The following is a 13,086-nucleotide window of genomic DNA, read 5'->3' on the forward strand; positions in this document are numbered from 1 at the left end:
AAGGGATGATGTCTGTGACTTGACAGACTGAGCAATGCAGGAGGCCTCACTCCAGGGCACCAGACGCGCCCAGCAAGCGGGTCTCCTCTCTTGTGTACTCCCTTTGGATCTTCACAGTGGGCACCCCCATGGGAGTCACAGCGGGCCTGCTGCACCCAATGTAGAGAGAGGGAGAGTGAGACCCAGAGAGGCCGAGGGCCTAGACCACATTCACGGGGCTTGTCAGCAGCAGAACTGAACTGGAGCTGTTTCCTACCAACCCTTTAGCTAACCCAAGTGAGAGGGGACAGTGTCTGGGCCACTGGATGGGGGAGGGGAGGTGACAAGAGTGAAAAAAATACTAGCTGAAGGGCAGGTGCCTTCCACCCAGGATGCCCACACCAGCCCACGATAGCCAGGAATCTAGCTGGTCTCGCAGTAGAACAGATGAAGGTCAGACAGGGGAGCACCCTCTCCTACCCCCGGCTAAGCCCGCCAGAGGCAGGGCCTGGCCGGGTTGCCCAGGGCCTCACCTGCAGGAAGGAGAGGCTGGCATCGGCAGGCAGGTAGGTGAGCTCCAGGTTACCCTGCACCACCTGACAGCCCTGGTAGAGGTGGCGAAGCATGTCCAGGTGGGTCTCGGGACTGGCCGGGAGCTGCAGCTTCATGTCTGTGCCGGTGCACACTGGCAGGAGGGAGGAGACAGTCAGGGGCATTGCCCAGTGGGCCTTTCCAGCTGGCCACTGCTGCACAGCCCTCCCTAGCCAGGCCATCTCAGAGCACGAGAGCACAGCTCCACCCAGGCCTCCCCTCCCAGGTTTCTTGCCCCTTGCAAGGTTCACAGCAGAAGAAAGCTTGCACCCCGGGAAAGGAGGCAAATCAGGGATACGTTCCTTCTGGCTTGACCATCCCAGCACCCAGAGGGGCCCCCTGTGATGCCAGCCCTCCAGTGCTCACAGCCTGACACAGTGTTTTCTGGCAAAGAAAGCCTCCCTTTGTCCAAAGGCACAGCGCAGGACCCAGGGTAAAAATCCCCCAAGAGGAGCAAGATGAATCATAAATACTCTGGGTACCCCATCTCTTTCCCAAGCAAACAAACTCAGGGCATTCTCCCCACCCCATTCCAACACCACCCACATGCCAAGCTCCTGGCAAGGAATAACCACCCCCACAAATCCACCCAGAACGTGGGGAAGGAGGATCAGCTGGAGGCATAGCTGGGGTCTGGGGCCAGCAGAGGCCCGATCACCACAGGACGCCTGGAACCCACCCAGGCAGAGAGAAGGAGCAGCGGCCCCCGCCATGGCATCCAGACCAGGTCGCAGAGCCTGGGCCGAAGCGATGCCTACTCCTACGCTGGTACCTCAGCCTTGCCACCTCCTCAGGGCAAGACTCCAGAATCGGCTGGCAGAACCCTTGCCACGAAACTCCTGCCACAGGGGCACTACGTCACCCTGTACCTGCCCGGTGTCAACCATCAGCCAAGGGGCACCCAGATGAGCAGCCACCCCGGCCTACCCGGGCCCCAGCCAGGTGTCCCCGAGACACAGCAGTGCCCATGAAGCCCAGGCACATGAGAACTACCCATGGCGAGGGGCGCCTGGGCAGCAGCTGGCACCGTGCCTGCCAGCAGGGGGGAGATTAAAGTGCCCAGTTGAACTCGTTTTTCTGCTCCGGTGAGAAGATGAATCATCCAGTGCGTCTTGCCTTGCCGGGAGGGTGTGCCGGGGGAAGGGGGCGGAGGACACCCCACATACACAGGCCCACAGGTGCCTGAGCTGCCCGGAATTCCTGTCGGTCCTGGCTCCGCCTGGGTCGCGGCTCCGCCTCTCGGGACCACGGGCACTGGGGCCAGGGACGAGCGAGCGAGCGAGCGCAGAGGCTGGCTTGGAGCACTGACACCAGGGCCCTGCGCTCCCAACAAACTGGAGCCTAGAATCAAATCAGGGGTGGGGGTGTGGGTAAGAAGAGACCACCGGCCCCTGCTTACACCAAGCTGGGGAAAGGCTGGTGGGGCAAGTCTCCAGGGCTCCTGCCTGGGCGAGTGCCACCAGCTGGTAGGCCCTCATTGCCACCCAGTGTGGTCTCAGCTCCCACCCATCTGGGCAAACAGGGAAGGAAACAAAGGGAGAAGAGAGCGCCCAGAAATAGAACTCCAGGGTCTCTCCCCTCCCCTGACTCCCAAGAGAAACAGGAGCTGGGGGTGGCAGGCCAGGCCCAAAATAACGCCCTGCTGCCAGAGCCTCCCCCACATGTCCCCCGGCCTCGGCCTCGGCAGCTTCAGCTGCTTTACAGGCACAGCTGTCTCCAGGCCCAGACCCCAAGGCCCTGGCCCAAGCCCACTGGGCCCTCTCCACGCGCCCACTCCCTGCCCTCTGCCTCCTCCAGGGGACACCAGCTGTGGCGGCCAGGCCATAGGACAGGAGAATGGGACAGCAGCAGCGATTGAGGCCTGAGGGGTGGAACCTCCCACTGTCCAGCGGCTGGGCCTGGACCTCAACATTTTGCAAGTAAAAAACTCATCTGATGGGAGCTAGATTTTTCTCAGATCATAAACTCAAGTGGGGCAGGATTTGAACACGAGTCTGCCTGACTTTAGAGCCCGCATTCCTTCCACAAGGCCTAACTGCACACACAAATTCAGCCCACACCCCACACCAACATAAACACACACCGACTCTACTGATGCCACCGATAAACATTACAGGCTCTGGGCAGGGCAGGACTGCCGCGCTGAGCTGAGCGGGAGGACGAGAAGGAGTGGCAGCCCCGCCCCGCTATGAGCTTGTTTGCCAGATTTGTGTCTGATTAAGAGTCTTTGTTTGTAACAGGTGGTTAAGTTGGTACCCCAAGACCTGCTCCCAGGGAGCTGGAGGCTTTGGAGCTAATACCCCCACCAACCTGACTTGAAGTCAAGGCCCTTCTGACATGTCCCCTGCCTCCACCTCACTCCCCATCACCTGGACCCTCCACCCAGCCTTACCTGGTTCTCGGGTCTATCCAGCACCCATTGATTTTGGGGAAGGTAGAAGGCCTATTCCACTCCGCATAGGGAAGTCATTGGCTTCTAGGATAACTGGCCCTCAGGAGCCCCAAGCTCAAATTCCCTGGGGCAAAGTCATTGTGAAGCAGGACTAGCCCAGAGCCAGGGCAGAGCACAGAGAATGCTCAGGGATGGATGGAGGATGGCTGGCTGGACAGATGATTGGGGGGGGGGGATGGATGATAGGGAGAGGGAGGAAGGAGTGGGTGGGTGGGTGGCGGATGGATGGATGGATGAATGGATGGATGGAGAGAGGGAGAAAGGGGTGGGTGGGTAGATGGATGGAGAGAAAAATGAAGGGGTAGTAGGAGGGAGGGAGCGAGGGGGTCCAATCAAAAACCTAAGCCAAAAGGAACCATTTGGAGCCATGGTGTCCATCACTAGATGGTCCCTCATGTCCCCCAGCTGGACTCTGACGGTCAGGACTTAGTGCCAGCTCTGGAGATTCTCTCAGGAGGGCTCTTTCTCCCACCAGTCTTCAGCCCCAGCTACTTCTCCTGTTCACCAGCCTGGGCACCAGTGTTCCTCTGGCTAACCTGCACCCCCCAAGCAAGCCTCCCCCAGGCCAGAGCCTGTGCGAGTTATGCCAGGCCTCACCCACACATCGGGTATTTAGGCCCAGTATCAGACAGGGGCCAAGCTCAGGCAACCCAGAAGCCCAGCTGGACTGCTGTCTGTGTCACCCTGAGTAAGTCCCTGGGCCTTTCAGACAGAGGCCACATCAGATTCACCTGTAGGCCCAGCAGGGCCTGTGACTTAGTGGGCACTCAAGGCGTATTCACTGACCTTGACTCACCACAAGGAGGGGATAAGAAAACAATCACAACTCTTACTCTCTGCAGAAAAGTCAGATGAGTTACATGAAATAAAAAGCAGTCCGTAAACATGGCAAGGCTTTGTAAACATAGCTGGGTTACACAAATATTCACCATAATCATTCTCCTACTCCCCGCATAGAGCACTTCTTCGTACCTCAGTTCTCTTCCTGAGGGTGAGGAAGATAGGTGTCTTAGCCAGAGATGAGAGATGCTGTTTTTGCCCCGGGAGGGATTCCCTGAGACCCAGAGGGGGTACGGAGGGAGGGTCTCTTTCCAGATCAATGCAGGGCCCAGAGGCAGGCATAACCAGGCCCAGCACCAGCCACACTGGTTCCTCGGGCTCCCATTCCAGGGTCTCCCTCACCCACAGCCCTGCTAATCCCAGGGGTCTTGTCCCTTCATTCCCTGCCACGCTGGAAGAAAGGCAGACATGGGCTAGACTGGGAAAGGCAACTGTAGCCAGCGGGGGACCTCTAGGGCCCCATCTCACCCCACGTTCTAAGCCTGGAGAAGTTCTCCCCAGTCTACCTGCCTGCTGCCCCCAAAGTCTTTGTTTTACCCACCCCTGCTGGAGAGAATGAAAAGTTTCACCAACTTCTATTGCCTCCTCTTAAGAGTCTAAAAGTGCCCTAGATGTTATAATTTTTCTGGGAGTCTTGGAAAAGTCATTTCATTTCTCTGAACTTCTTTTCTCATCTGTGCTTCATTACCTCACAGGATCCAGTGATGAAATGAACTGTTCTGGGTGTCTGTCTGGCATATCATAGATATGCTGGACATTTTTTTAAGTTACGCAAGTGAAGTTTATGTGACAGGAATATGGATGATTCCAAACCAAGAGAAATAAAAAGTGCTCTGTATTTGGCTTTGGAATACAATGTGTTTTTTTCTTTTTGCATTTGTCCCCATCTTTTCTATTGTTTAATGTTAGTGAACATTAAAATGAGGTTATTTTCCCTAAGAGGAGGCAGAGCTAGTAGGCCAATCACTGAAGTAAAACAGGAGTTCTGCAAGATGAAAGGATGCTTTTGCTGCAGCGCATTAAACTTTGGCCTCAAGAAAGGATTTTAGGGGCCTCCCCGGTGGCACCACGGGTTGGAGCACTGCACTTCCAAGCTAAGCCACGCCATGGCCACTTCAGTGCGAGTTCGATCCCCAGTCCCAGAGCTGACCCACATGGCACGACAGACCTCTGCTATCTCGCCCGCTGCCCCCCTCAGCAGTGTACTTTGTGGATCTGCCTGTTCTGCTCCCCATTCTGTTTCTCGTGAATCCTTTTGCTGCCCTGCACCTCTGACCTGCACCCCATTTCTGTATGCATAAATAAATAAAATCTTTGTTTTAAAAAAAAAGGATTTTAGAAAAATTCAGACTCTCCAAACCCTTCGTCTCCCTGTCCCTCTCCCATTCTTGCCCCAAACCTCAGCCCTGGACTATGTTGGGGGTGGTAGAAGCAGCCAGGAGGAGAGCTGCCATTTTAACCACCCCCTGCACAGCACACCCACCACCTCTCTCTGCACCCGGCTTGAGGTGTGAGGGAGACCTGAGGAGGAGGCTCTATTCCAGGACCCAGAGACCTGCCCAATTGCGAGGCCCAGGTGAGGTCCAGGTGAGGCAGGCGGCAGCTCAGCCTGGCCTGGCCTCACCCTTCTCAGCAGAAGGTCAGGGGTGAACACATCTGCCTGGGAAACAGGGAGAGGAAAGAGGAGCCTCCCTCAGAAAGAAGGCGTGGGGCCTCCTCCCGGTGTTTACAGCAGATCTGGCCCTGCACCTTGAGGGAGTTCCTTGAGAGGGCAGAGTTCAGCCGAGTCCCCAAGTCAGCAGAAGACTGCTGTTTAGCAACACAAAGCCCAGACACACATACACACAGCCAGCAGAACTCCAGAAAACGCTCAGATAACACAGCCTTACTCTTTGGCTGTGAGGGGCCCTCAGGCAACAGCAGACAGGGGCCACCCTTCTCCAGACTCCCTGACCCATGGAGACCACCCACTACTCCCAAAACACTCTGGTTTTTTTCTTCTGCACAACATGGTCTTGCAGGGAGCAGGGTCTCCCATTGCTCAAGGTAAATCAATTTTGTCCTGCGTAGGGAGACACCTCTTACCAGCTGCTACTTACTTTTTGAAGCCCAGGTTTTCACCCGGTCAGAGGGAATACTAAAAGGAATTCCCTTCTAGGGTTGTCCTGGGGAGGGAAGAAATCCGCAAAGCACCCCACAGTGCCTGGCACAGAGCGCTGGGTCTAGCTTTCAGGTTATGGCTCCGAAGGGCGGATGGGGCAGGATACCACCACTGTCCCCCTGCGGTCCCCCGCCCCGTCTGGCTTCCCCACTGGGAAAGAGGGAAAAGGCAGGACAGCCCGGGCGTGCGCACACCCCAATGGGGTCCAACGTCTTAGCTCCGAGGACCCCCGCAACTACCCCCGGAGTTATGCCCCAGACGGGGAAACCCACCTCCACCTCTCCTTGGCCCATGATCTCCGAAAGTCACTAGGCACTGGGTCCCTAAGCTGGCCCGACAGAAACTTGTTCAAAACAAACATCTCCCCTCCCCCACGGCACTCTCCGGCCGGAGGCGCCGCGGAGGTCCGACTGGCCACCGACTCCGGCTGGACAGGTTGCCTCCCCCACGCCAGCCCCCAGCCCCCTCACCCCGTCCGGCCTGAAGCTGTTAAACCCAGTCCGGCAGGGAGGGGGGCAGGGAGGGGGCTGGCAGAAGGGACCCCCGGGAGATCCCGCTCAGCCCACTCTGGAGGCGGAGGCTGCCGACGGGAAAGACTTTGGGGAAGCTTGAGGGGGTCAGGACCGGAGAACGCGCGCGCGCGCACACCCGCAGACGCGCGCGCACACAGACACCGTGCAACACACCCTTGAGAAACTTTCTGAACGATTTCAAAAAACTTTTCGGACAAGTTCCCGGAGCCGGCGCGGGGCGTGGAGGCGCCCGGCCGCGTCCTGAATGGGACAGCCGAGGCGCGTCGGCGTGACCGCCCCCCGGCCGAGCGCCGGCTGCCCGGCTGCCAGAGCGCCCGCACCGTCCGAAACTTCAAGTCGGAAGCTAGCAGGGGCCCCGCAGGCCCCGATTGCCGCGGGGTCCCGGGATGCAGGTCCGGCCGCCGCTCCGTGCCCTCCCCCCACCAGACTCACCTTGGGTGCCCGCGACTCCGGGGGGCAGGAGGGCGAGCAGGAGCCCCCAGCAGCAGCAGGCCGCCAGCTCCATGGTGCTCACTGCGGCTCCGGCCCCATGGCTCCCGCTGGACCAGGCTGGGAGGGCGCCGGGAGCGGCGAGGGGTGGGGGGTCGGCTCTCGGCGCCGGAAAGGGCACCCCGCGCGGCGGTGGGCGGCAGCCTCGGGGGGCTCTTCTTGGCTCTTTGGGCACGACGGAGGGGAATCTCAGCTCCACAACTTCATTCTTGTACTTCCTCAAGGCAGCACTCCTCCTCCACCTCCTCCTCCTCCTGTGATTGGGAGCAGGCGCGCTCACAGCTCGCCCCCCCACCCCCACCCCTCCAACCGCATTCCAGCAAGTCCCTGGGAGTGGCAACTCCCAGCCTCACTTTCTCCCTCGATCCGCAGGCCTGGGGTGCGTCCCTTCCAGCGCCCGGGAAGCCGAGTTGCCTGCAACCTTTCTCACCCGCTCTCTTGGACAAGCCCTAAGAGCAGAGGGGGGTGATGGCGCCCCAGGGCAAGGGGGCAGAGTCTTTAGGCTGCTATCCCAATTCTCTTTTAAGTCGCAGGTTTTATGTTAAACATTCCTGGCGAGTTTGCGTCCTACTCCATCATGCCTATTTGTTTTAATATCAAGTAATGGCTTTCCCGGCACATCTATAAACACAATTCATAGTCTCCTGTGTGTGTGGTGTTTAACCCGCCAGAACTCCCTGGCATAACTTCTTAAACCTTTCAAGTAGCTTTCCCAGTGTGAAACCCATGATTTTAAGGAAATCTGCAAGTTGAGAGACAATGGCACTGGAGAGCCCCTCCATCTCAATCCTTGGAAGGCTGTTTCCTTATTTGGGGTGGGAGCGAGGCAGAAAGACACTCAGCACCCAAATCATTCAAGACTTCTTCTCTGCCCCTTACCTTTTATTAGCCTGGCCAATTCGACATACTCACCCTGTGTTCCATTTGGAATCCCCGATCCAGCCCCTTGGAACCACTACCCTTACCGGTGGTGGTGGAAGTATTTTTGGCTGGAAATTCCAACAAACTTTTGCATAGGATATACTTATAACTAACATGGTATTTGTTTTTCATTTGCAGTTCCTTTTTTTTTTAAGGTTTATTTATTTATGCATACAAGACTGGGGTATAGGCCAGAGTAGGGGGGAGAAGAGGAGGGGAGAGGATTCACCAGAGACAGAATGGGGAACAGAATAGGCACATCTACTGAAATACACGCCTGAGGGGAGCAGAGGGTGAGACAGGGGAGGTCTTCGGTGCAGTGCCACGTGGGCCAGCTTCCTGGCTGGGGATCGAACTGGAACTCTTGCTGGAGTGACAGGTCACAGCTTCATAGTGCTGAGACTTTAACCCCTTGCATCACCAGGGAGACCCCTGCAGTTCTACATTAAATAAGTGTCCTTATTTTTTATCTTGTTAAATCTAGTGGCTGTAGTTGGAATGCTTCCGCCAGGACCACACCTCATGCTATGGTCTTGGAGGGTGGGGAGGTCCGAGAACCTACAGGGGACCAGGACCAGAGAACAAAGGATACTAACATTTCTTAAGCTGCTTTATTCCTTGCATGATTATAGGCAGACACTTTTGCGAGAAGAGGGTTGAAAACAGGGTATTGTGGAGTGAGAATAACTTTAGTTCAGATCTTATCTCTGCTACATATTAGCTGTGAGACTTTAGGCAAGTGACTGAGTCTTTCTGGACCCCACTTTGCTCACCTGTAAAGTAGCACCTGGTGCCCTGTGTTAGGGGTTTAGACGAGAGGGTGCTCCTGAACCACTGACACAGCACTTGGCACACAGCAATGTTTCGTAAATGCTCTCAGCTTTACCATACCAGATCCAAGTTTTATGGGGCCTGAATCATGCAGATTTGGGGAGACAGAGAAGGAATACAAAGCATGAAAGCAAAATTAAACCCATGATGCAAATGAGGGTCCTGGAACTCATCCTTCCCTCACACCAAGTCCTCCTCAGGCTCTAACCAACCTTGGTCACTGATGTTCCAACTGCAAGACCCATGAGAAAGCAGGTCTGTCATGAAGCCAAGTAAAATGATCTAACTAAGTAGAATGAAACAGAAAGCACCCAAGTGCCTGGTGGAGGAGGGAGGTAGAGGGCATGTGCTCTGGGTGATGAGGTACAATGAACGGAGTTATTCCTTGGATCTAGTCACAATCATTGAAACAATATGGCTGCGTATGGAAACAGTCCTTGAGGTGGGTTTCAAAATCCCTACTTTCTCTAGGGGTAGAGTGGGGGTGAGAATTAGGCTGAGGGGAGAGGCAAGGAGTTAGGCAATTTGCCCAAGACATTCTCAGCGCCAATGAGGGGAAAGTTGAACCGCCAGCTAAGACAACCCCTCACCCTCACCCACTGTACAGCTCAGGAACAGGTCTGCGTGCCTCTCCTGTCCACAGACTCAGTCCTGCAGGGAGAGGAGATGCTGACCTGGCCCTGAGAGTCATTGCTGCCTGCTCTGGAGGGTTCCACCTGGGAGGGTGGCTGTGGCTTCCAGAGCGACCTGAGGGGAGCATCAGGAGGAGAGAGCTCCCTTCTCCCCCAGGCTCTGTCTTCCCCCAGCCCGGTCACCATCCTTTACTCCACCCTTGCTCTGACCACGCTGCCCAGGAGCCATCATCTCCTGAGTCCTCAGAGCACCAGAGAAAGCAGAGGTTCTCTTTCCTGCATTTGCGGAAGATTCTGAGACTCCCAGAAGCAACAGCAATTGAACCATGAGGCTTTGGCTCCATCCATGATGCTCCCAAGCAGAGTCAAAGGTACCATGAACCCACCTCTCCCTGGGCCCCTGTATGGAGCTAGAGGAGGAACCTGGGAGAAATCGGGGTAATGTCAGGACTTCCCTCCTCAAAGGTCACCCCTTCCCCCTCACTCTGGCCGCTTCAGCTCCAGCCCTCCCAGATCCCAAATGCCACGGGAAACCAACCGAGACTCCAGACCGTGCCGAGAGGGCGGAGCCAGCCAAAGTAGGGGCCTGAGTGGGATGGGGGAGGAGCGGGGGTCAGGACTCACGCCCCCGGGGAGGAGGCTCGAGAGGGGCTGAGTCTCCCAGAGAGAATGAGCCCATTCAGAGCCGGGAAGGAAGGGGAAAAAACCTCGTCTGCTGTTTGACAAGAGGAGCGGAAGGGGGGCAGGGGTGGGCACTGCTGATTTGAGTCTCCCCTCAGCTGCCCCTCCAGCAGGCCTGGCCGGAAAGCCAAGGAAAGAGGATGTCTGAGGGACAAAGGCTGGGGGTGGGGTGTCAGGGAGGGGGCTGAGGCGGGATTATTGGAAGAGCTTGAGAGTTTGCCAGAAGGGTCTGATGAAGAGCCTGGGGACAGGGAGGTGGCTGGAGAAGAGAGGGGTGACTTCAGGACAGAGGGGTGAAACCAAGGGACAGAGTGTAAATGCAAGAGATTTGCTGGAGAAGGTCTTTGGGCAAAACGTAACAGGCCTGTGGGCAGTGGGCCCTGGCACTGAAGAGGCAGGATGGGACCCTTGCTTAGGGAGGGCCCTCTGAGGGTCAACAGAGAGGGTCTGGAGCCAACAACCTGTGAAGTGCCAGTCAATCATTGACCTGCCGATCACTGAGACTGGGGGGTGGGGGCACAGGAGGCTGCGTGTGTGTGTGTGTGTGTGTGTGTGTGTGTGTGTGAGTGAGAGAGAGAGAGAGAGAGAGAGAGAGAGAGAGTGAATGTGTGAGTGTGAGTGTTTGTTAACAGCAGAGTCTTCTCCCCTTTGCCTATCTCACTAGCTCTCTGGGGGCCAGAGGACTGAAAATAAACACAAGAAGGGAGGAGACAGTCCATAGTCCGGGGTTCAGGCCACAACTGAAGCCTTCCTTGATTCTGGAGCCTGGGTTGCTGGGGAAGTATCTGCATGAATTATTTGGAAGGAGTCACATAGGTACAGGACCTGGAGCCACAGAAATGTCTTTTGGAAGCTTTTTTTTTTTTAAGATTTTATTTTTATTTATGCACACAGAACTGGGGTGTAGGCCAGAGGTGCAGGGGGGTGGTGTGGGTGAGAGAACTCACTAGAGGCAGGGGGGAGCAAAACAGGCAGAACTACTGAAATAAAGTGCTGAGGGGAGCAATGGGTGAGACAGGAGAGGTCTGCTGTGCCATGCAGGTCAGCTCCTGGTCTAGGATGGAGCTCATGCCTCAGTGGCTCGTGATAGCTTGATAGCTCTTAGACTTTAACCCCTGTGCCATCGGGGAGGCCCTCCCTTGGAAGCTTTTCATAAGAAAACCAGTCCTTGGATGCAGACTACCCACTGGGCCCAGAGTGAATCGCAGCGTGGAGGTTTCTGCTGAGGCCTGCAGTGTCCCCTCACCGGACCTCAGGATTGCAGGCCCAAGGCCTACGGAGCTTCCTGGGTTACTTTGCTAAAGCAGAAAATTTTCTTGTTTTCTTGGCCTCCTGGCTTTACTGTGCACCACAAAGGTGTATGTGGCTCCCATTCTGGCGGGTGCTCACAGGTTGTTACTTCTTGAGGGCAGTGTGTTATGCTGACCCTTAGTTTGTCTGAGGGTCTTTCCTCAGTCAGTAGCTGTGCTCTGTGGCCTCGAGTCAGGTTTACTTGCCACCCGAAATAAGAGAGTTGGCCTGAATGGCTCCTGATCACAGTCTTTTAGGACTTGGCCTGAGGGCAGTAACCCATTTTACCTCCATGCTTGTCCCTTGAAAGCCCCATTGAGGCGACCCTCTGCAAGGTTCTGGATTCCAGAGTCCTTGTTTCACAAGCATTGAGTCTTCTTGTTCTACTCAGCCCTCAGGACCCCAAGTACACTCCACTTGCTGCTGGGGCCTCAGACCAGTAGGGTGGGAATGAAGACACTCTCGCCTCTGGCATGTCCCATGGTGGGGGAGGCCCTGTTTAGTCTTGTAACAGTGAGCCAACTGGGAACTATGGCTCTCATACAGAATCAAGTGAAACTTAGCATCCTTACGATTCCATTCCTTTTAAGATGCTTTTGAACAGCAGCAGCTCTCTTTCTTTTTTTAAAAGGTTTATTTACTTATGCATACAGGCCAGAGGTGCAGGGGCAGTGAGAGGATTCACCTGAGACAGAATGGAGAGAAGAATAGGCAGATGGATGAAGTACACTGCTGAGGGGAGCAGTGAGCGGGCCAGGAGAGGTCTGCTGGGCCATGGCCAAGGATGGAGCTCATGCTGAAGCAGCTGTGGATAGCTTCATAGTGCTGCACTTTAGCCAGTTGTGCCACCAAAGAGGGCCAAACAGGGACAGCTTTCATAGCTAAATGGTAGAGAGCCTTAGGAGGATCAGGAGCAAGTGTCCTGGACTTAAGAATTCTCAAGATTTGGGCCCTCCCAGGAGGCACAATGCGTTAAAGCACAGCACTGCGAAGCTAGTCCCACCACTTCAGCATGTGTTTGATCCCCTGCCAGGGAGGTGAACCACATGGCGCGGCAGACCTCTCCTGTCTCGCCCACTGCTCCCCTCAGCAGTGCACTTCATCGATCTGCCCGTTCTGCTCCCCGCTCAGTCTCGGGTGAGTACTCTCACTGCCCCGGCACCTCTGGCCTGTACCCCAGTTCTGTATGCAAAAATAAACAAATCTTTTTAAAAAGAATGTTCAATATTTGATTGTCGCAAAACACACTTGTGCCACGCCATGGGAATCTCTTAGGACCTCACCGAAGTCGGCCCTTCAGGCTGGTTTGTCGCTATCTCTCTCACATCATCAGAAGCCAACTCCAATCACTAGTAGCATGCAGGGATCCACCATGAGGGCAGCACAAAGTCAAAGTTTTAACTTTTAGCCATTTTAAGGGTACTTCCTTTGTTTTTCAAAGATGTCAGCTTTGTCCCTGTTTGGGCCTTTTCATAGACTGGTCCCTCAATCTAGAGCAGTCTGCCTCTTGGGGTGTTAGGGTTGGTTCCCCCTGGTCATGCAGGTTTCAGCTCAAATGTCACTTTCTCAAAAAGGCTTTCACTTTCTATTCAATCCAAAGTCACCAGTCTCTCTCTCCCTATCCCCTTACCCCTCCCTTCCAGCCACTCCCTTCACTATCACATTATCCAATGTGGTTTTTTTTTT

At 55.5% G+C, this 13,086-nt stretch overlaps 1 protein-coding gene across 2 annotated transcripts in view; it reads right to left on the reverse strand.

Annotated features, from left to right (window-relative positions):
• The window catches only part of ERBB2 (erb-b2 receptor tyrosine kinase 2), a 23,431-nt gene extending 16,120 nt beyond the window's left edge, over nucleotides 1-7,311 (reverse strand). The window contains exons 1-2 of one of the 2 annotated variants that reach the window (XM_004684243.2): nucleotides 6,989-7,311; nucleotides 513-664 (exon numbers count right to left, since the gene is read on the reverse strand). In XM_004684243.2, the coding sequence (XP_004684300.1) occupies nucleotides 513-664; nucleotides 6,989-7,061 (225 nt within the window). In that variant the 5' untranslated portion in view covers nucleotides 7,062-7,311. Of the gene's footprint in view, nucleotides 1-512; nucleotides 665-6,988 lie in introns of those variants that run through there. The other variant, XM_012726397.1, reaches the window with a different exon arrangement.
• Nucleotides 7,312-13,086: the final 5,775 nt, after the last annotated feature.

Source organism: Condylura cristata, unplaced genomic scaffold, assembly GCF_000260355.1.
Source record: "Condylura cristata isolate star-nosed mole 26May11 unplaced genomic scaffold, ConCri1.0 scaffold00017, whole genome shotgun sequence".
In the NCBI taxonomy this organism is placed as follows: domain Eukaryota; kingdom Metazoa; phylum Chordata; class Mammalia; order Eulipotyphla; family Talpidae; genus Condylura; species Condylura cristata.